The sequence below is a fragment of the Plecotus auritus genome (assembly GCF_963455305.1).
Source record: "Plecotus auritus genome assembly, chromosome: 5".
Taxonomy (NCBI): domain Eukaryota; kingdom Metazoa; phylum Chordata; class Mammalia; order Chiroptera; family Vespertilionidae; genus Plecotus; species Plecotus auritus.
The window spans coordinates 157,833,412-157,855,806 of NC_137776.1; the positions used below are offsets into that span (position 1 = coordinate 157,833,412).

At 51.2% G+C, this 22,395-nt stretch overlaps 1 protein-coding gene across 1 annotated transcript in view; it reads right to left on the reverse strand.

Moving 5' to 3' along the window:
* SHB (SH2 domain containing adaptor protein B) overlaps positions 1 to 22,395 on the reverse strand; it is a 126,906-nt gene that overhangs the window by 46,362 nt on the left and 58,149 nt on the right. The window contains exon 3 of the mRNA XM_080668987.1: positions 1,882 to 2,097. Coding sequence (XP_080525113.1) covers positions 1,882 to 2,097 — 216 coding nt within the window. The remainder of the gene's footprint in view (positions 1 to 1,881; positions 2,098 to 22,395) is intronic.

A 22,395-nucleotide genomic window follows, 5' to 3' on the forward strand; every position in this document is an offset into this window, starting at 1 on the left:
TCACTTGAACGTGCACAGGAATCACCTAGCAGCCTTGTTAAAACAGGTTCTGACTCTGCAGGTCTGGGATGGGACCCAAGACCCTACATTTCTCACCAGCCGCTGGTCCAGGGGCCACATCTGGAGCAGCGAGGCGCCAGACTAGACTAGAGCATCAAAGACAGCATAGTTCCGAGTGACCTGCATGTGCTCAGTCCGGAGAGGGGAAGGGTGAGACCCCATACCTGTCTGCAGGGCTACCTCATGTCACTGGCCCTTGGTATCTGGGAGAGTTGTCACATGAAACTAACTGGTGTTTGCAAAGAGCAAGTTCTCGGACAGCACTGGCTCCTTCTAGCTCCTCTCAGATCCAGGAGGAGCCTCGCCCCTCATCAGCTATGCTAGGGCACAGGGACAGTCCTCGGATTCCCTTGTGCTGGGGGAAGAAAGGAGACCTGAGATGACCACATGACTACCTCACCACTGGCTCTCAGCCAAGTGCTCAGAGCCTGGTGGGCGAGACCAGCACCTACAGAACAAACTCTACACAGTGAGGAATGTCCACCAGGGATGAGTGCAGGAAGCTTGCCAGGCCTGAGAGGCACAAAGGAAGCCCATGGGATGCATGGCTGTACCAGGGCAGGCTCACAGAGGTGGCGACGTTTGAGCTGGGCCCCAGAGGAGGCCCGGGATTTTCCCAGGTAAGATGCAGGAGGGAAAGGCATATACAGGCAGAAGGGACAGGATGTGCACAGTGGTACGTTCAGGGAACTGTGAGCAGTACGTGCTGGAACAGCCAGAACATCATTAAGGGCATCGGGATGGGGGCCTCACTGTTGGGGCCCAAAAAGGGAGGAAGGGTCTAGTTGTGCATGAAAAAGGGGAAGTCCAAGCAATATAGATTTAAAAGAAATTAAAAATAAAAACGCTCCCTTTATGACCTTCAATGTGGTAAGAATTAGTCATTCAATTCAGTGTCTCTTTTTCACATGCCTAAATTTTTAAATGCATAAAATTTGTGTGTGTGTGTGTGTGTGTGTGTGTGTGTGTGTGTCTGACTTTTCACCTCTTAACATTGGACCGGAGCATTTCACTCTTTGTAAAGAGCACTTTTTAGTGGCTGCACAATATTCCATTTAACCAGCCGCTAGCTGCTGGGCATTCAGGTTGTTCCCCATCTTTCAGGCCCATGAGCAATGCCTTTTCTGAAATTTAGATCATAACCTAGGCATGAATCCCAAGGACTGGAATTAGAATCTAAGGGTATGAACAAGCTCAAGACCTTGAGGCATGTGGCAGACTGTTTTCCAAAAGGCTGAAACCCAGTCTCCGAGTGGGGCAGAAGGGAGGCCCCTGAGTCATTCCAGGGGCTCTTGGCCAGGGGGAGGGCCAGCCCTGAACTCAGGATGTGCCCAAGGCTTTGCTCTGTGAACAGGTCCATGCTAAAGCCGGGATAGCCCTGGCCGCATACAGGCCTAGCATGCTGTACAACTAGGTGTGGCATTGGGTTCCCTCAGGCCCAACAGGAGACACAATGCAGATTGGTTTTGTTTTAGTTTCTAAGAAAGTTCCTTCTGAAGCCTGAGATCTTGGCTTCAGTGTGTTAGAGCATTACCTACAGACTGAGACACAGCCAGACAATGAGATTCGCTGGGGCTTCTATGAAGACTGGGGAGACTGGAACTGAGACCCAGGATTTCCTCTTGGCCTGGCCTCCCTCCTCTCCAGGACTCTCATTTTTGAGGGGCTCGGCTGAACCAGAAGCAAGGGCAGCCCAACTGGATTACCCAATGCAGCCCTTGGTTTATCTGAGCAGGCAGGGACAGTGCATGGACTCCCTTTACCAAAGGTGAGTGTCCAGCGTGGGTCAGTGCCACCTGAGCAGGGCCACTGGCTCCTTACCTGCCAGGGCTGGGATAGTGACCCGGTTCCACTCCCACGGCTGGTCGTACTCATCAGCGGGCCTGTCGTCATCCTGGGGCAGCTTGCTCTCCCGCAGTCGGGGGCTGACTGCGCTTTCTGAGTCCGAGTCGATGCTTTGGCCCTCGGGTTCGTAAGGGGTGTCATACAACTGGATGCCTTTGTGCTGGGACCGGACACTTTCCTGCCTCTGAAATTCTGCAGGCAAAAAAAAAAAAAAAAAAAAAAAAAAAAAGAAGCAGAGGTGTCATGGAATTGAAACCCACACTTCCTCATCTGGGATCTGCCAGGTGACACCCACAGGGGTTCAGAGCCACCAGCCAAGGAGGTGATGAACACACAGGAACAACCCCCTTTTCTGCATTCAATTGCTCCTCCCACCACTTGAAGGCAGCATCTCTGCTCTCCCCGGGCAAGGTTTCCTCACAAAGATCTCAGGCTCTCAGGCCTGATGAGAGAGCTAGAAGGCTCACTGCCCCATCCGCAGGTTCACTGCAGTCTCAAGGGCACGGCCCCGATGTGCACACGATGTTCCAGGTGTGTTCTCACACCAGCCCAGAGCACACAGAGCTCTCACCCCCTCGCTTTACAGACCAGTGGAGCCTCCCCGAATAGGATGGCTCTCCATTCTCGGCACTTTCATTCCCGTCTGAATATCGAACGGTCCTCAAGTTTTCACCCAGCTTGCATATTCATTTTAAAAGACCCAACAAGCCTCCCCAGGGAGCCTGGGGCCACTGTTTTCTCCCCTGTAAAGTGGCTGCTTCCCAGCATTTCCATCTCCCCCAGAGCCTGCCTGTCTTCTAACACACTGGGCACCTCTGAGGGATGTGAGAGCAGGTGTCCATTCCACTTCTGAGTAAGGAAGGAAAGCTCTTAGTCTCCTGGGGAGGGTGCCAGCACCGGCTCCCATGTGGACTGAGGGGCTACATCATTCCTGAGAGGCCAGTGGGGGCAAAAGAGGGATGCAAGGATGTTACAGTCGGGTGCTTCTGAGTCCAACAGAGATGTTTTCCCTGCTCTGATCAACACCCACTGTATGTAGGGCCCATATGGGACACAGTGAAGGGAGGGTTTGCTGTAGAGGCTGCGTTTCCAGACGAGATACAACAACCCAAATCACCATGACACTGTACAGCGAAGGGGCTCCATGCGGGGCCTGTGAGGGTTGAGGCAGGAGCAGAAGACATTTGAACTGACAGCTCTGACAGGTGGGAAATGGGAGAGGGCAGGATTCCCGGGGGTAGGACCAGGGCAAGCCAAGTCGGTGGGGCTGGGGAGAATGCTTGCTGCCTGCTTTGCTGGTGAAACATATCACATGTGCCATTTTGACCATTTTGCGTGTACAGTTCAGTGGTATTAAGTATATTCAACCATCACTACCACATCCATCTCCGGGACTTGTCCATCTTCCCAAACTGAAGCTCTGTACCATTAAACAATGGCTCCCCATTCCTCCCTCTCCCAGCCCTTGGTAACCCCCATGCTATTTCTGTCTCTGTACATTTGATACTTTAGGTACCTCATATAAGGGGAATCTTGTGATATTTGTCCTGTGCCTGGCTTTTTTCACTTAGCATAATGTTTTAATCTTCCATGTTGTAGGATGTGTCAGAATTTCATTTTTTTAAAGGCCGAATAATATCCCATTGTATATCTATTCACTGTCCACTTTTGTTGGAGTACTGGGTCCACGGAGGTGAGAGGGTGGAGGTGAGGTTTGACACAAAAGGGTGAGGGTCGTGAGAGTGAGTTGTTTAAACGTTCTCCAGATCAGAGTTCCAATGGCAGAGAGATACGTAGAATCAAATGTGTCTTAAAGCGCAACTGACAAAACACATGAATGATGACAGCCCTTCCAAGCAAGAGCACAGCTTTTAGGCCAGCTCTCGGGGTGACAGATGTCCTAGCCCGAGTACAGGCCCTGACACAACAGAAGCCAACTGAGGCTGTGCTGGGGGCCGGCAGTGTGGACGTTCAATAACGTTAGGGTAGTGCTTCCCAAACTTCATTTAGTCATAAGTTTGCCATTTTTTGAGTACCAACGAGGTTATTATTTACCATATTTATTCATTCACTTTTTAGAGAAAATAGTATTTAAAAAGTAAACCATCATCTAAACAGTTGATAAACATAAAAAGAATGAGGGAGGAGTAAATCGACCAGGCAGGTACCACTGCCCACTGGGAGGCGGGCCCAAGGCATGCTTCCCCTCGGCTGATCAGGAGATGAGCAGATACTGGACAGCTGTCAGGGATGCAAGCACCAGAAATACAGTTTCCTTGTCACTTTCTCCTTTTAGAGAGAATGAAAAGGAAAAAAGCCTTCTTACGATATGGTTCTCGGGCCACCTAAAAGCCTGTCTCCTCTGAGAACATGTCCCATACTTTGGCAAAGCACACTTTGTTGTGAGTAAATTTGTTAGTTTTGGGGATGATGTTTCCCATTCCATGGGGGCAGGGAGAGAGAAGAGGAAGTGAGAAGAGCTATAGGAGGTAGAACTTGGCCCTGGCCCGTGTGGTTCAGTGAGTTGGAGTATCATCCTGTACATCAAAAGGTGGGTTCAATATTCCAGTCAAGGCACTTACCCTGGTTGCAGATTTAATCCCTGGTCGGGTCAGTGCAGGAGGCAAATGATCGATGATTCTATCTCACATCGATGTTTCTCTCTCTGTCTCTCTCTCATTTCCCCCCTTCCTCTCTCTAAAATCATTTTTTTAAAAAAAGGTAGAATTTGGTCAGTTGAAGGTGAAGACCAACTATAAAGTACTGTAGACAAGGGATCTGACCTGCTTTGTAAGGTCACTGTCATCTGTATCACTCTCGCCCTGGTTTCTAAGGAGTGCAGTCTTGCCTCCTGTCTTTGGAGAATTCCGAGCGCTGAGGACGCCGGGAACACAGCTGATAGGCACTGACCCAGGAAAACCCCTTTCTTCTTCATCCTATCTCAGAAGCAGGACAGCAACCACTACTAGGTAAACTACAGTTTACAAAGCACTTTGCATGCCAATCACCATTTAGTCTTGAGCACCACAAAGCAATTCACAGATGCATTTCTGTGGGCCCCTTATTCTCTCTCAGAGCCTGGCTGCAAACATATTCAATGAATCTGGGTGGGATAAATGAATGACAACTGACAGCCAGATTTGCCCCCAATTCCAGTTAATTTCTGAAAGTCCCCGACAGCCATGTTACAGTTCAGTATTAGGCAATATTCAGAAGAGATGGATATCCTACATAAATACCAACCTAAAAGGAAAACACGTGCCAGGGAACAGATTAGCTATTAAATCAGAGGGCCTCGTGAGTGCACCTCTCACACAGGATTTATTGTTCCCAAAGCATCTGTGCCTTACAAAGCTGGGTTAGTAATGGCATGCAGTTAGGGCAGGCGATGTTATAATGGTAATCATTAAAACAAGCTTCCTCCGTTTTACATGGTGAATTCAAATTTTCATTAAGGCTCCAACAATAGGGAACAGTTAAGTAAATTATGGCATGCTAACTGGATGGAATATTAAGCAGCCATTAAGATGATAAATCTGAAGATTATGTAGCTACATGGAAAAGCATGCATGAAATTATGCTAAGTTAAAAAGTAAAATACAAAATTGTTTATGTGTTGAGAGCAAACTGCATAATATGGGCTTTCTAAACAAGTCCTGGACAATGTGAACATGCCCAACCAACGGGAATTCTACTCCTTGCTTAGGAATTGCTGAATACCGGCGTCCCATATCTAATCTCTGATGGCAGTGGTGCTGTAAGTACAGATACACATGAATAAGGGGCTGAAACTCTGAGGCAGGAAGGTAAACAGCCACTGTGTATAGAGGAAGAAATTACTGCATAGTTATTTCTGAACGTTGTTTTAAATAATGAATAAAAATGCTAGTAAATAAAAAATGTAATTAAGACGGGAACACATAAAAGTAAATATAATTTTAAGCAGGTTGGGCTTACAGGAGCTGTGCATGCTTTGGAAGCAGCTTCCTTTTCCCCGCGAAAAGGCCCATTTAGGGAGCATCTTCTCTCCCAGGAGGGGTTGGCCAAGAGCCCCAGGAAGTCAAGGGCCGTCACGCCAGGCCAGCTCACCAGACACCACGTCTCCTGCCTAATGACCAGGTCTATCCTCCTTGTTACCTGGACCCATCTGTGACGATCCAGAGGCTGATCTAATAGGGGAGCTGGTGACCATATGTTTTAAGTCACTGTGTTATCTGGACATCACCATCTATACATTAATGGAAAATGACCTTTAATAGTGGGTGGCAGGCTGTGATTTCATGCCTCTTAGGCAGGGAGCAGAAACATTAAACTGACAGGGTGGGGATTTCTCTCGACCTCTGGAGTAGAAAGGTTTCCAAGTGGAACTACATATGGAGAAAGAACAACAGAAGAACTGAAAGAGACCCTGGGTGCATTCACCAAGGGCACAGGGCCAGGAGGTGAGGCAGGTGCACTGACTGACTGGCCATGGAGAGGCAAGGGCCAGGGGACTATCTGAGCGAGGAGCCCAGGACAGAGCTTGGTGTAAACCAGGAGCCTCCTGAGTGGATTTGACCAAGGTTTAGAGTTCACCAAGCCCACAAGCAATAAGCGATATGCTACATTTCACTCCAGCATTCATCAACTCTGTGCCTCCCACCCCTTTTTTATTTTCCTTTGGCTGCCAGGAAGCTCATAGTTTATTTAGATGGTTAACTTCAATAGCTATATTAGCTTAGATATTATGTAGATCCTCTTGACCTTCCTTCTACATGGATTTTGATTATAATAGCCTCACTATACACATTTGTTTTAATTATAGTCAGCCTCAAATCTACATTTTGAAAGTAGATGAACCCACAAGTAAATGAAAAAATACACTAACACACTTTTATGGTAAATACATTTACTAGTAAGAAGACTGGAAGAAAAGAAACCTTTTCTTTACCTCTTTACCTTCCCTTCAGGAACAGGGAAAGGAGGGCGGGGCTTGGCTTCAGTCTCAGGGAGCACCCAGCCGTCCTCACAACCAGCCAGGCGCTACCAGCACCAGAGCTGGACGGAGACAAATGAGGCACACTCCTGGCCATCAGGGAGCCCCTGACACAAAGACTCCTCATCAGAGAGCAGACAGGGCACTACAATTCAGCTGGGGAAACTGGGGAGGGCCTTGAGATTTAGACAGGAAGTTGTGGCACAGAAAATGGCATTTGATGGAGGCACAGGGGTTGGGAGCACAGGTGTACATGGGGAAGGAGGGTCATCCAGGGGGCCAATGAAAGGGGAAGCTGGAGGCAGGTGGAAGTGGGTTCTGAATGGCCCTGAATGCCCCAGGATGGCACCTCCAGGAGTGTCCAAGGAGAGGTGCCCTAGAACCTCTGGGCAGGGCGGAGCTGGGCGGGGAGAGGCTGGCACAGACGTGTAGGAGCCTAGCTGGAAATGATAGACGCTGGCCTGCAGGCCTCTCACCTCTAATTTTCCCAGCTGGGCTTGACTGGGAATCCATACCAGATCCCAAATCACAGGGTGGCAGAGCTCAGAGGGACGTGTGGCCCACGGAGGTCAGCACCTCTCAGCCTATGGAACCTCTCCTCAGCCAGGGAGGGCGTGCTGGCTGTGCTATGAGACTTCTCCCACACAGCTTTGAAGACGCAGAGGTCTAGGGTGACATTACTAGGACAACACACCCACCCTGACTGGGTCTGCCCCGCACCAGCCACCTGGAGGGAGGCAAGGCCCTGGGGAAGGTGAGCAACAGGTTCAACGGCAACTGTGACGGCTGAAAACACCAGTCCTGCCAGACTGCTCGGGCCTGAATCCTGGCCCCAGTGGGGACCGGGCCGAGCTGCCCCTGTTTCCTCAGCCCCACCTTGGAAGGATTTTATGAGTTATGATTCACATTCAGTGTTGAGGACAGTGCCTGCTGCACAGAAAGCACTCCAGGAGGGACTGTCCCAGTTACCACCACTTCCTCGGGGCAGCACCCTTCCAAGACCCCTCCTCCTTCGAGATTGCCCTATGGCCCCCAGAGCCACAAAGGCCTGCTTACTGAGATCCGACAGGCCAACCTGCGTTGGGTTTCAATACCAACCTCAGAACTACTTCCATTTCTGGGCCCACAACTTCCCATGTTAGCTGCTGCTTTGGCAATCTCACGCCTCCATGTGGGAACCCTGCCTTGGATCAAGTCTTGTGCACAACACGAAACACACAGGGGAGGTTCTCAGCGACCAGGAGTCTACATTTTACAGATGGGCAAACTGAGGCCTGGGGACGGGAAGAAAGTAGCAGGGAGGAGGCCCCAAGTCCTCCAACTCCTGCCTTTCCTAGATGCTTCCCAACATTTTTCTCGGACTGTCCTGTTTTTAACCTGGAGGCAGGGACATCTGTTTCAGGCGGGTTGGTGGAAAAAGCACAGCAGCACTGCAGACTGAGTGAGGGGCTCCACGGCAGTGTGGGCGGCTGTTTCTAATTAGACACGCAACTGAAACCCCTCCAAGTTCCAGGGCACCGCGTCAAAGCGGACACGGGCCGCTCTCTCCACCCGAACTGTTACAGAGCTTCCGGAGAAAGACCCTCCTGACCAGGGTGCTTCAACAGATGCCTGGATGCAGGTGTCCCTTGGAGGCTGGAGGCCGAGGTGGCAGCAGGAGACCTCCTGGGTGGACGCTGCGGGCCAGCGAGGGCAGGGCAGGGCAGCTGGGAATCAACGCCTGGAGACAAACCCAGCATGACATAAGCAGGAGGCCCCTCCTTCTCTATCTAGTCTGGTTTCCGGAGCTGTCTCGAAGCCAGGAGACTGACTAATTGGCGATCTCTTACCATCTCCTTTCCAGGCGTGCAGAGAAACACCCAAGAAACAGAGGGCGAGCTCTGCGGAAGCGGGGTGTGGAACAGGAACAATGGTCCCGTCAGGAGCAGAGCAGGCCTGGCGCTGGAGGGGCCCGAGTCAGGAGCCTGGTGTGCTCCCTTCCCTCGGTCATCTGTACAGTGGCAGGGTTGCCCCTGGAGCCCCCTTGTTCTGTGGCACCAGAAGGGAGATAAGCCAGCACACCGGATGACCGCGACCATGATTTCATTGGACTTAAAAGGCCATATGGGCGCCTTCGCAGCGCTCTCGGGCACTCTCTGTGATTACTGCCCATCGCTCTGCACTCTTCCCGTGATGGCCTTTGCGTGCGGGGATGGGGGCCTGAGCAGTGCAGGCCCCAGTTCTGTCTCCATCCCCTGTGGAGACTCACTGAGGCGAACTGGCTGCTCCTAGGCAGCGCATACACGAGTCTCCATTGGAGCAGCCACTTCCCCAGGAGACAGCCTTCCAATTCTGTACCAACTGTAAGATCCAGCGGGAGCCTGCTTGCTTTGCTTTCTCAAACATCCACTGAGCCCCTACTGTGTGCTGGAGTGCTGAGCACTCCCAGGGTGTTAGACGAGGCTCCTGCCCCCCCGCCCCCCGCGATCTCCTGGTTTATCAGGAGAATTGGGACCTGAACATCTATAAGCACCGAGTTACTGAAACCTGCTGGTGCCAGGCACCATCTTGGTCACATGCAGTGTACCATTCCTAGCGAGGCAAGTGGGACTGTGTTTCACAACGCAGAAACTGAGGCTCGGACAGGTTCAGAGGCTTGGCTGGGCTCACCAGTTCTGACTGGCCCCAAGCACCCTAAGGTGGTACAGACAGTGGCAGATGGGTGGAGGAAGAAAGCAAATGCAGTCCTTGGGAGTTTGAAGAACTTTAGGAAGGAGGTGGCATTTCCCAGAATCTCAGGTACTAGTGCAAGGAGGCCCCTCAAGGGTCAGGGGAAGCCTAGGGACCTGCCTGGTGTCAGACAGCACACAGCAGGCCCAGGTAGAATGCACGTAAGGGAAGGAGGAAGATTCAGAGAGGTGAAAGCAAGGGCACCAGGAGAAAGGGCGACCAAGGCCAGACAAGCACAAATAAATGGGCAGAGGAAGGCTTGAGGGATTTTGAGATAAAACGGAATTGTTTGAGTTGCTTTGTGCCCATTGCTTATGAGGAAGAAGAGGTGGGAAGTGGCTAGAAAAGCAAAGTAGAGCCGTGCTATGGAGGGCCGTGAGTGCGGCGGAAGGCTGCAGATTCAGAAGGGTTGGAAACTGGAAAACGTGGACCAGGAGCCTTAATCAGGTTTGCGTTTTCACACACACACAGCCGTCTTTTTAGAAGCTGGCAGGAAACACCAGGGTGTAGCAATCAGCTACTGATGACCTGAAAGTCCAACCGGGCAAACAATTAGGGCTCCACCCTTTCAAGAAGTGGACAGAGGATGCCCAGGATCCAGAAAGAAAACACACTCCTGCCAACAGCCCCAAACATGGAAATGAGGATTTCCACTAGGATGAGGGGCAGGTGCCCCCTGACCTCTGTGCTGCAGACAGAGGCCAGGGTCAGCAGGGACTGCCTGAGGCCTTGGCAATCAAGCCAGACGTGAGTCCAGCCTTGTGTCATCTGAGTATTGATGGTCGTACTTATAAAGAGGGCCAGCCGCCCACTGGTGCAATCTTCCAGTCTGCTGGGCATGATGAGGTCTCAGCTTCTAGAGAGGCCCCGGGCTACATGCTAATGTGATAAAGCTACGGGGGACAGACTAGTCGCACCTGCCTGTTCTCATGGTCCCCCCCAGAATGAGCCTTGGAGAAGCCATGACCACACCCAAGCCCCTCCCCACCTGCAGTTCAGACAAGCTGAGTGGTTCAGCCAATGTCTTGAAGACTCAACTCTCGATAACACTCTAAGAATTACCGAGTACTGAGTGCATGCTGTGCCGGGGTCTGTGCTAGGAGCACTACATCCAGTCCTTCATTTAATTCTCACAGCACCTCTATGAGGGGCTACTGTTGACATCGCCACTGTAAAGGTGGTCATAGAGCAAGCCAGTGATGGAGGCAGCCTGGCTCTAAATCCCAGCAGCTCAACTTCTTAACCCTGCAGCTGTCTACGCCATCTTTCTGATCCAAGTCGGTGCTTCCTCTACTCTACCAGGTCCAAAACAACAGCAACGCATTCATCACAGGTGCTAGCCCCACTGTGCCAGACAGGTAACAGGTCATTGAGGTTTATCTGACTCGGACCACACACAGGTCCCTTCAGAAATCATGGTCAAGCAGTGGGGAGGAAAGCCAAGGGCGATATCATGAGGAGGAGAGCTGCCCATCAAGGGGGAATTCAAGCACATTCTAAAACTGCAGAGGGGCAGCCAACACATGCTGCTGCCCCAGTCTAGCTGGCCCTAAGCAAGTGATTACAAACTGGCATTGGGAGCAGAGTGCCAGCCTCCCAGGGCAGAGACAAGGCCCCTTCTGGGCATGACGCTTCCCTTCACCTGAGGAGGTGACCCCTTGCCACATGCCAGGTTTGCAGCCAAATGGGTCAAACCCACCTGGTGGTGGCTGTTGCTGGTCATGACGTTATTGTCTCATGCTGAGGGCTGTTGCTGGCATTGTGCCCTGTGCCCAGCACAGCTGCCTGGCCGGAAGCAACTTGCAGAGCTCTGGCAAGCTCTCTGTCCCAGCCTTCCCTGCTTTGGAACTGTTTCAATAGAGGAACTTCTCCCCCTGGGGACTTGGACAACCTCGGCCTTCTGGATGATGGTGACAAGGCTGCCGGCCTGAGACCAGCCTGGCCCTGTGCTGACCAGCTGTGTGACCCTGGACAACCGCCTGGTCAATGGGGCTGAAATTCCTTGCAGGTAAAGCAGGAAGGGGTGTAGCAGATGGTCTTAGAGGCCTCTCTGGCTCCAAAGTCTCTCCATCCAATTCTTCAGTTTACACATGCTTCTTGGTCCAGCGCTACGGCTCCAGAATGTGAAGAAGGGGCCATATGTGGGCGCACCCATCCTACCATCATGTGGGGTCCCTGGCCTAAGCATCCTAACCACCTTCCGGCAACCTCCTCCAAAGTTTAACCCTCAATATGCAATGCGAGCCCTGCCTAGTGGGCTCTACTCCAATGCAGTTACGTTCTCCTGCCTGTGATAATTCATTGTGTCAACTTGACTGAGCCCAGATGTTTGATCAAAACATTCTGGTGTTTCTATGAGTGTTTTTTAATGAGATTAACTTTTAAATTAGAACACTGAATAAAACATTCTCTCCCTAATGTGGTGGGCCTGATCTAATCAGTTGAAGGCCCAAATACAACAACAATTCCTCTTGCCTGACAGTGTTTGAACTGGGACACTGGCTTTTTTCCTTCCTTTTGACTCAAAGTGAAATACTGGCTCTTCCTGGGACTCGAGCCTGCTAGCCTTCAGACTAAAACTATACCATCAGTCCTCCTGGTTCTCAGGCCTTCAGACTTGGACAGGAATAAAACTATGGGCTCTCCTGGGCTTCCAGCTTGCTGACTCACCCTGCAGGTCTTAGAACTTGCCAGTCTCCATAACTGTGTGAGTCAATTCCTTATCATAAATCTCTCTTATTGGCTGTTTCCCTGGAGAACCCAGACTAATACATACATGCCTCTATGAAGAGTCCTTCCCACATGCCCAGTACATGGTCCACGGTTGGGCTGCCTTTCCTTTCGTTCCCCTTTCAATAAATAGTTCCTGCAAAGCATGTGTACCAACACGGCCAGCTGGGACTACAAAACCTCTTTATCCCAATGCAGAGGAGATCTCCCACGTGTCCTGACCCAAAAAAACAGGGATGCAGCCAAGCATCGCCTCCCTAAGAGGGACTTGAAATTCTGCCCTCTGGAGACCTAACAACAGCAAAGCCACTGCAAGATCAGGACCTCAGGGTGGGGAGATCCCTACCTGGTCCAGGAATGACCACCTGCCAAAGGCCCACCCACACAATAAAAAAAGACCAACAGCAAGACTCCCTCACTCCATACAGCACTCTCTTGTCCACAGGCCCTTTGCATGATTTGGTACTTATAACTGTCAGACTATAAACAGATCCTGGTAGGCAGAACCTCATCATGTAATAGGGGGCCAGTGGGAAGCCCAGAGTAGAAGGGACTTGCCAAGTCACAGAGTGAGAAATCAGCACAATTCCTACCTATTGGTATGTCCAACTTTACTGTCACATCTTGTATTTTTTTTGGTGTCACAACACAAAATATCAATTACATTTTTTGTTGTTTGGAAGAGGAGTGGGGAAGGTGTGTGTGGGGGTGCTACACACAAGAATGAGAAACCTGAAAGCTACCTCTGTAGAACCACTTTCAAGCAGACTTTTCCTGTCAATAGCGATCACAGATTACACCATCCACACAACCATCTCAAGAATTATTGGGAAGGAAACATCTGGATAGTGAATACTTTTATGCTGGAAAATGCAAGAACAGCCCCTCCTCAGGGCCCTAAAAAAGTGTCCTGAAGAGACTCCATACTGTGAGAAGGTGTCATTACGCCCGAAGCACGAGAGTAGAGGCGCCTTGAGATTCGGAGTGGAGACAGCCATCTCTTTTCCCCTGGCTCCTCTCCAGGATGCCCAGCATGAAACGCTGCTGCCCCAGAGCTCCCAGTCAGGGTTTCTGTTCGGTTTGGGACACCATGTCCTGAACCCCACAGCACGAGAGCGGCGTGCAGCAGCTCACAGATGAATCCGACACCACCGCTAGCACATCCCTTTAAGAAGCTAGGAAGGTGTTCCTGACATCTCATATCAGCCACCACGCTCTCAACGTTAGTGTGAGAATTCCTCAGCCCAGGGACCCCCAGACTCTCTACCACAGCTTCAGACATTTGTGTGCTCAGTTCCCAACCCCACCCCCGCTGCTGAGGGCCAAGTTCAAGCCCAACCCATCTTGACACGCCCTGTGATTCCGAGTACAGAACATGGCTCCACAGATGCTCTGTAAACATGGGCCGAGAGAACAATAGTCTTTTGCAAATTTAACACAGAAGAAAGATATTTTAAAATGTATCTACCTTTAAAAAGGAACTGTGCTCATAGACTAGTGGGAGGAGTATAAACTGCGGAGATAGCCTTTTCAGAGAGAAAACTGGTGGCTCTAACAAAACTTAAATACCCCGTGGCCTGATGTTCCACTTCTGGAAATTAAATCTACAGAAATACCCAGACTCACACACACAGAAATAAATGTACATGGATGGATGTTTGCTACAGAAGTAACAATGAAAAATAGGAGCTCAGCTGAAGGCTATGACTAGGGGAGGACTGAGTGCACCGTGCTGCGGTCACACAGAGCCGTGCAACAGAACTGAGGACCTCCGACAAGATTTGTGATGAACGCAAGGTACAGGGGTCCTCAAACTTTTTAAACAGGGGGCCAGTTCACTGTCCCTCAGACCGTTGGAGGGCCGGACTATAGTTAAAAAAAAAAACTATGAACAAATTCCTATGCGCACTACGGGCCCGGGACGAGTCGGCTGCTAAACAGGACAGGCAGCGGCACCCGGCGGGCCGGATCAATGTCCTCGGCGGGCCGCAGTTTGAGGACCCCTGGTAGGTTAGCATTATGTAGAAAGCAATGTTTGCAATATGCAGAGATATGTATTTTTGTCGGCAAATGGGAAAATGGCTAAATGAAAACACAACAGATGCTTGTCTTTGGAGAGAGATTGCACCTTTTATTTCCTGTAGCCTGTATGCCAATTTTCTTACCCAGAGCACATATTTTTTAATGTTATAATTAAAAAAACAATTTTAAGGAAGTTTCACGTGCAGCTGTGGCACATGAAACTATCCCCTTTATTATTGTTGTTGTGACAGAACGTGTTGAGTATCTACTTCGAACCAGGCACTGTGCTAGAAGTTTTAAATTAACCCCAGGACATACGAGGAAACTGAGGCTGGGACAGGGAGGTCGCAGGACAGAGCTGGGTCCTTACCGCTCCCTGCTGCCTTTGGGAAGCACGGTGGCTGCGGAATCCCCTCATCTGCTGCTTAACATTCCAGTGGGATGGGCTTTAGATGAGCAGCTTCTGCTTTTGTGACTGTTTCTTTACAATTTTCATTTCTTGTCATGTTGACACATTTGCAGTTTAGGAAACAGAGTTCAGAGGAAATTATGTTTGGGTTTTTAACTCTAAGATGTACATTTAATTATAACGTGGCCCCATAACATGCTGCCGGTCTTCATGGAGGCGCTCGATTTATACACACACATTAAAGAACTGTAGTTACAGTCTAAGCCGCAGATGACAACAGCTTTCCCAAGACACACAGCTACAAGAACAGGCCTGATCACCTTTCGGGATCTGCAAAGGGTCCTGCTCTCGCAGGGACTTATAGCCTTTCTTCTAAGTCACAAGGCTAGGTAATCCCCATCAGCCAATGCTGATCAGCAAGTTGTGAATCAAAAATCAACCTAAGATGGCTGATAGTGAACAGGCCGCCCTTTGCGGAGGGGGCGTGCTCAGGGTGACGTGGCTCTCGACCTCTATGCCCGGCACAGAAGAGGCTGCCTCCTGAAAGGTGGCTCCCTGCCGAGGGGTCAGAAGGGATTGCAAGCAGCACAAGTTCTTACCCATCGGACTGACAGAGGATTTCCAGCTACAGCAAGGAGAGATGTGCTTCAGGAAATGGACCAAGAGTCCTGACTGGAAAGCCACACTAGGACGATGGTGGAGGTCTGGATACCAGCTACTTCACTAGTTCACTCTTGCTGGATCGCTTAGCTACTGAGCACGCCGTGTGCTGGTTTATGGGGAAATGCTGATCAATGAAACCTGGCCCCTGCCCTAGAGAAGCTCACAGCCTAAACCTCAGTCTTCTCTGGGGCTATTTAGTTAAGTGTGTCATCTGCTCAAGTACCTCTGGCCTAAGAGGCTCACGCTTTAATGGCTAAGCAATGGGGAGCCATCAAAGGCTTCTGAGGAGGCCCAGGGGTGAGCACTTTCCCGGTCCACCCACTGCACTTTATCCTGTGTTGGGAGGCTGGGCTAGTCAGGTCCCCCAGGCCTGTTTCCCCAAATTTTAGACTGGACTCTTACTGCCACCATACACAGGGTAGAGTAAATGAATGCACTGGTATCAACCCCAAGTCCTAGGGCAAGTGTTAACTGTGGGACACCTGTGAGCCAGAATCAAGTGCTAAGGGTCTGCGGAGCACTAGGGTATATGTTTGTGCACTTACATACTGGCCCTCTAGCAGACTGATTAATGCCCGAGTCCCTTAGAATGCCTGCCCCATCCTGGTCAGCAGGTTTCCTCTATAGAGGTGGGGTGGGGGTGGGGTGCAAGAGTTGGAAGCATTTCCTGTCAGGTGTGTATATGTGAGCATCTCAGCCAGGAGTCAGGGGCACACAGGGTGAGTGACAGGGGAAGAGACTAAAAAGGACAATCTGCAGATGCTTGAGGCCTGCTGAGGACTCTTCTTCCTTTTCCTTGAAATAAGATGGGGCTTAGCAAGTGGCTTTTGGATTAAGTCTTATGACCCAGTGAATGAGGACTGGGGCGGGTGGGGTGGAAAAGGAAGCCTATGTGAGTGTGTATTAAGTTAGGAGAAGAAGGAAATCACAGGAAGAAAAATGAACTAAGCTAAAAATAAGGCAGCTCCAACATTTTGCTAGACAGAAAATATAGCCCAGCTAAGTAGGGAATCCAAAGTGGTACAAAACAGAAAATGTGAAGTTCCCACCTAAAAATAACTGAAGTACTAATGTGGACTTACTAATGAGAAATATGGAATTTCCGATATGAGCCCAAGATTGTGGTCTCACTTGGAAGGGAGGGGTTGGGTTGCCCGCAGTCTGGAATTTAAGGTTCTTTCCCAACTCGGAAGCTGGCAATACAGGGCTGAGATCAACCCCAAGTATTGTGACCTGTCGGCTCCACAACTTACAGAAAACTCTGCCCTACACCTCACTCAAGTAAGTTTCAGACCTTGTCCATCTTGAATACATGCAAACATTAGTCAAATGATTAACCTCTATCTCCCCGTGATAGTGTAGTGCTTCAATCCCAGATACAGAATATGTTGGCAGCGCTGTATAACGGTATGCACAATTTGGAACCGGACCCGGGAGACGGGTTCAAGCCCTGGCCCTGGCATTTACCAGCTTGGGCCCTGTGGAGAGCAACTTGTCCCCGCAGAGCCTCGGCCTCCTCCGCTGTGGAGTGGGGAGAATACTAATATCAGCTTCTCGGGACTGTGATAAAATAAAACCAGACAGGTTATAAAAGAGGCTTGTAAACCATAAAACCCTACGCAGATGTTACAGATTAGGGCGGCATACACATCCATGTGCACAGATAGAGACACAACCTTATTCCTAGCTGACATCTGGTATAAATGACTCGCCATTCAATCAGTTTATGTCCACCAGGAGAAGACATCTTATTTCATTTTTCTTTTGTAATATCAGTCTGTACAGTGCTTTTCCACTGAAGTTGAACAAACAGAATCAACTTCTAGTTCGGCATTCAACAGTTTCGATATTTACTCCCTAAAAGAAGGATCCTGCAATGTGTGACAAGGTTCTGAAAAGCATGATCTGACTCCAGGGTTCAGAAACATGACACACTTTTTTGCAAGACACCTACCCCCGTAGAACTTGGAACGGCTCTGGGGAAAGGGGTACCTTTATGTTAAACATACACCCCCTAATAACTGGAACCGAAGCGCTCTTCCTGAACGTTTCAGTAAGTATATCATCTGCTTGCGTTTGGCACTTTTCCACTAGCTGGGAACCTACAAAAACTGATGTGGTATGACAGCTGAGTCGGTGCTGCCAGACAAGCTTCCTCGCTTGCAAATGAGGTGGGGGCGGTGGGAGCCGGGAAGGAGGAGCGGAGGGAGGGCGGCAGCTGTCATGTTACAGCTGCCACTATAGACACGCACTTCAGATTTCACTCACGTCCCCCCTGACGGCGGCACCAGCCACAGGCAGCCACAGGCCACGACTGAGGGCTCCGTGCTCATCCTGGTGAGACAAAGAGGCTGAGACTCCCTGAGGACATCCTACCCTCCCAAGGAATCTCTCTCAATTTCCCTTTGGTGCAAGCTTTCCTCTGGTGTTTACACCTGTTGGCCTCTGGGCCGGATATCTCCCCCACCAGGCCCACCGCTAACCTGGAGAAGGCTTTGCTGCTCTGCGTCTTACTGCCAACTCAGAGGGGCTGGCCCACGGAGGCTTTCAGCAGCCCCTGACCGCTGGCTGCCAGGCTGTAAAACAGTTCCTCAGCAGGTGGTGGTCACAGCGTGCTCCAAGCCCGAGTGAGGACAGGACCTCAGGGGTCCTGCTGAGGATCTGTCACCAAAGTCCATTAAAATCTCATTCATCCACCACTCAGAGGATGCCTCCGTCTGCTTAGCTTGCTTTCCTCACTGACAATCAGTGTATGTTAATAGTGGCAGTAATATTGTGGAGGACAGGGGCAGCAGAGAGAAGAGGGGTGCTCAAAATTAGGAGAGCAAACGTATGGAGAAAACTCCCCAGCACCTGCAGGGACCCTAGTTACACACCCGAAGGGAGCCGGCTATTTCCCGCCGTTCTTCTCTGCTCCGTAGTTAGAACACTCAATTGCATGCACTCCCTTATATCTGCCAGAAGGAATGGCTTAAAATCAACTCCTCTAAGAGCCAAATCATCATTTTAGGCAGATGTCTTTCAACATCCAATTGGCTCACATCCAACAATTCTATACAATAGGTCAAATCATTCTGTTTCCTGGGGGTTTAATTTGCAACTAATTCCTCTTATAGAGTTTACCAGGAAGCTCCCGCTGTTTAAAATGAGCCATGCTGGGATCCTTTGTGGAGATTTCTCTGGTGGTGGACAACCGGAAATGGCTGTTCTGAAATATGCCCACGCTGATTCCAGCTATTCTGTGTGCCCACCGTCAGCTGTGGTCCGCAGGTGGGAGCAGCTGCAGGGTGGTCTCCTGTCCACAGGCTTGATCGATGATCTCAATTTTCAGGAGGATCTGAAGCCCTCTGCCCTCACAACTAAGAGCTGTCCAGGTCCTCATCTGCATCACAACCTCCGAGCTCAGCTGCGGTGCCCAGTGGGAGCTGCTCAGGAGGGAGAGCAGCCTGGCCAGCCCAGATGGAGGCTCACTAACCCAGGTCCCCGAGCTGGGGCACGTGCAGGATCTGTGATTTCGTGCTTAGGTGCCCAGACTGCACAGGCCCGTTTTAAGTACTCACACAACACAACACTTCTCTAAAAATATTTGGAAGGTCGGCTAACTTAGGTGAGAGTCTAAAACCCTCATCTCTACAACACCAGCTGTCTCCCCATCAGTCACAGTGTCAGTGCTTCCACTCGGTGCCAGGCCCCCGGCCAAGTTCAGAGCCCGCTCTCCACTCCTCCACCCCCAACAATGACCTTTCCTTTCAACACCCAAAGGCCTTCAAAGGCCTGGCTTAGATCTCACCCCCTCAAGTGCTGTCCCTAACCCACTGTGGGGAGGCATTTTGCCCCTTTGCTGCCCACTCTGGCACTGATTATCTGTCCCATTCATTTGTCAATCAATCACCAAGGCCTCTTCTAGTGCCGGCTTTAAATCTGTTCTCAACTTCTTGTGCTCTGTTCTCAACTTCTTATCCTGAGCTAATTTTCCAACTTGACCTAAGTTTCTGTGAGCAGAGGCTCTATGGTACCAATCTGTCTGCCCAAGTGGCCCAGTGCCTGCCTGGTTCCAGCAGGGTGTAAATGAGCTCAATGATTTGATTCAGGGACAAGAAGAGATGATGGATGGGATGTGGGGAGGGGGCAAGTTACGGTTCAATAACTCCCAACAGTCCTCTGGGTAAAGGCCAAACCCCTTCCAGGGGCTCAGAACTACACCCCACAACCACACGCCTTTCCCTGTGTCCTGCACAAACTTCAGGGCTGCTCTCCTCACTTCTGGGGATGGCACAGGCTGTCTCTCCCCCTGCAAGGCTGCCCTCTCCTGTCCCCCTCATGGTGCCACCTCTGAGTTTCCTCAGGACCCAGCTCAGCGCCTGTGAAACCACTGGTGGGTCCCCAGGGTCACTATGCTGGTCCCCTCTTCCAAGGCTGCTCGAAAGATGCGGAACAAGCTTCAGTTCCTGGGAGGCCATTCCTGCCAACTTTTCCCTAGGAACCCAAGTGAGCACACCATGTCTGTGGGTCCTCCAACCCATAAAGTAAAGTCCAAGACACTCCAGTGCCTGGCCTGGGTCCACAGTTGCCCCCCAGAACTGGTACAGAGCCATACAATGATTGCTGACTAGACAAACTCTTCTGGAGCACTGCCCCCTCCCCCGCCCCATCTTATGTCTGTGGCCAACCTGAGAGGCCCAGGGGTGATGTCCAACACTATCCTCTTGTTGCTCCCCGGAGGCCCGCCGCCCTGCAGCCCACGCTGGGAGTCCTGTGCCTTTCACACCACAGAGGGACGAAGGCTGCAGCATCACTGCTCCTTTTCCCCGCGGCTGATGGTCAGTCTGTCCCGGCAGACAGGAGCTTCTCACCGTGCAACAAGGACAACAGGGCCTCAGGGACACCAGGTCAGGGCAGGAGACTCTGCTGAAGGACAGAGGGCCCTGAGATGGGGGTGGGACAAACACAAGGCCTTTCTTCCTGGCTCACGGACCACTGAGTGTACAACAGAGAGGAGGCAGGAAGCCAGGGGACAGGCACGCGCTGTGTTTCGCGATGGCAGAGCTTCTTTCCCTTGTAAAGCGACAGGCTGCTCACCTGCCTTCTTGTAAAAGGAAACAAGACAAGGATTTACGGCATTCCTGTTGCTCTGGGACTCAGAGTTACGATCCCAAGGCACAAGGACCAGCAGCCGGAGGCTCACGGGGAGGAGGGAGGGAAGCACCAGGGCCTGGGTCACACCAGACAGTCGCCTGCTGCCCTAGGCTTCCTCGTCACAAATGGCTCCATAAAACGTAAATCCCCCAGAACTGCAGGCGCCCCAGAGACTCACAACACCTTCCCCGAGCGAGACAAACAGTCTCTGCATTGCCTGTTTTCAAATTTGGAAGAGCACGTGTTCCGACAGCCTCAAAATCAGCCACTCAGGCTCTGCCAGAGATGCTGGAGGCAGAGGCTCTCTCAGGACTCAAAGCAAGAACGAGACAGCGAAGTATTAAGCCATCAAGTAGCCTGGGGAGGGTTCCTCGGAGGAAGGGAAGGTGATGGTGACAACTGACACAGGAGAGAGCAGGGAGGTGTGAGGCATTGCCTAGAGCCTGGAGATACTCCCACAGGGTGCAGAGGGAGGTGTGGCTTGAGGAAGGCCTGGAAAGTCTGGACTTTGATCATGAGCAGGGGAGCAATATGACTGGGCATTGGGAAAATCACCTGGTGACAGGGAGAGGGAGATTCTGGGAAGGGTGTGTGGGGGGGCCCGGCATGTGGGCTCTACCTGGGTCCTCGAGCTTTCTTCCCCGCAAGGGGGAAGGGCAGTGCACTGTGCATACAGGGCACCAGGAGCTCAAGGCTGCTCCTCTTTGCTTAGATGATGCACATGCAAAATGACACATTAAAGGCATTTTCTTAAAAGTAAATACAGTAAAATTATGCTCCATTTGGAAGCAGGCTTTGGTGGAAAGACATCCCCCAAGGAATCTAGTGTGACTTAGCTCGCAAACAGATTTCCAGGGTGCCGAGTGGAAGGAAGCTGCAGACACCAAGTGTCACATGCTGTGAGGAGGTCTGATCACAATTGGTGACAAGTGGACAGAAGCACCTGAAGCCTCAGGCAAGCCCCTAGTCAGCAGACGGAGGTTTTCGGTTTGTGGGAAGTCACTTCCGGAGCCTGGTGGGACCTGTGTGCTTCTAGTGGGCCTTACTGCTACTACTGCGCCATCCGAGCATTAGAGTAGGTCAGCACAGAAGTCACCTCAGGCTGCCGCCCTGCCTTCAGAGATGGGGAAACTGCTGCCCCAGAGGGGCAGTGCCTTCCCAAGTTCACACCAGGAACCAGGGGAGCTGGGTTGAGCTCCTGAGTCCTTCAGCTCATGATTCTTTCCCCTAACCACACCGCACGCTTGTTTGGCCATTCAAAGATGTACAAGGTTCTCACTGCAAGATCACAGCTCCGTGAAGCTAAGGAGAGGAGCTTTCAAGGCTGTGCCTCATGCTGTCCATCCCCAGAGTGGGGGTTTCTGGGTGCTCAGGACTTGCATGGGCATGTCAAGGAGATGCCAGGATGAATGTCCACCTTGCTGCAATGGAGGCAGGAAAAGAATGGGGCAAGAAGTCAGGAAGAAAAGCGCCACTGGCAGACCAGACCAGACCAGAGTGTCAGGAATTGAAGGGAGATGCCAGGCTAAACCAGGGCTCTCAAACCATAGAACCCTCTGTCCCAGATTATGAACCCAGGTATTAAAAAGCAGATTCCGGGGCTCCAGGGAGAGTCTGTAACGGGTGGGGCCTAGGAATCTGCCTTCTCGCAGCACTCACCTTACCTCATCCTCACCCTCCCTGGCTGGGTGAGGGGCCACGTGGCCTGCTTGGAGAGCAGTCTGGGGGGCAGAGAGCACAGCCCTCTACATCCCCTACACACTAGGCTCCAGCCCTGCTAGGCCTGATTCTCTCTGCAACGCAGGGCTAACTTGCACAGTTCATCTGGGGTCTTCTGCGTGATTTA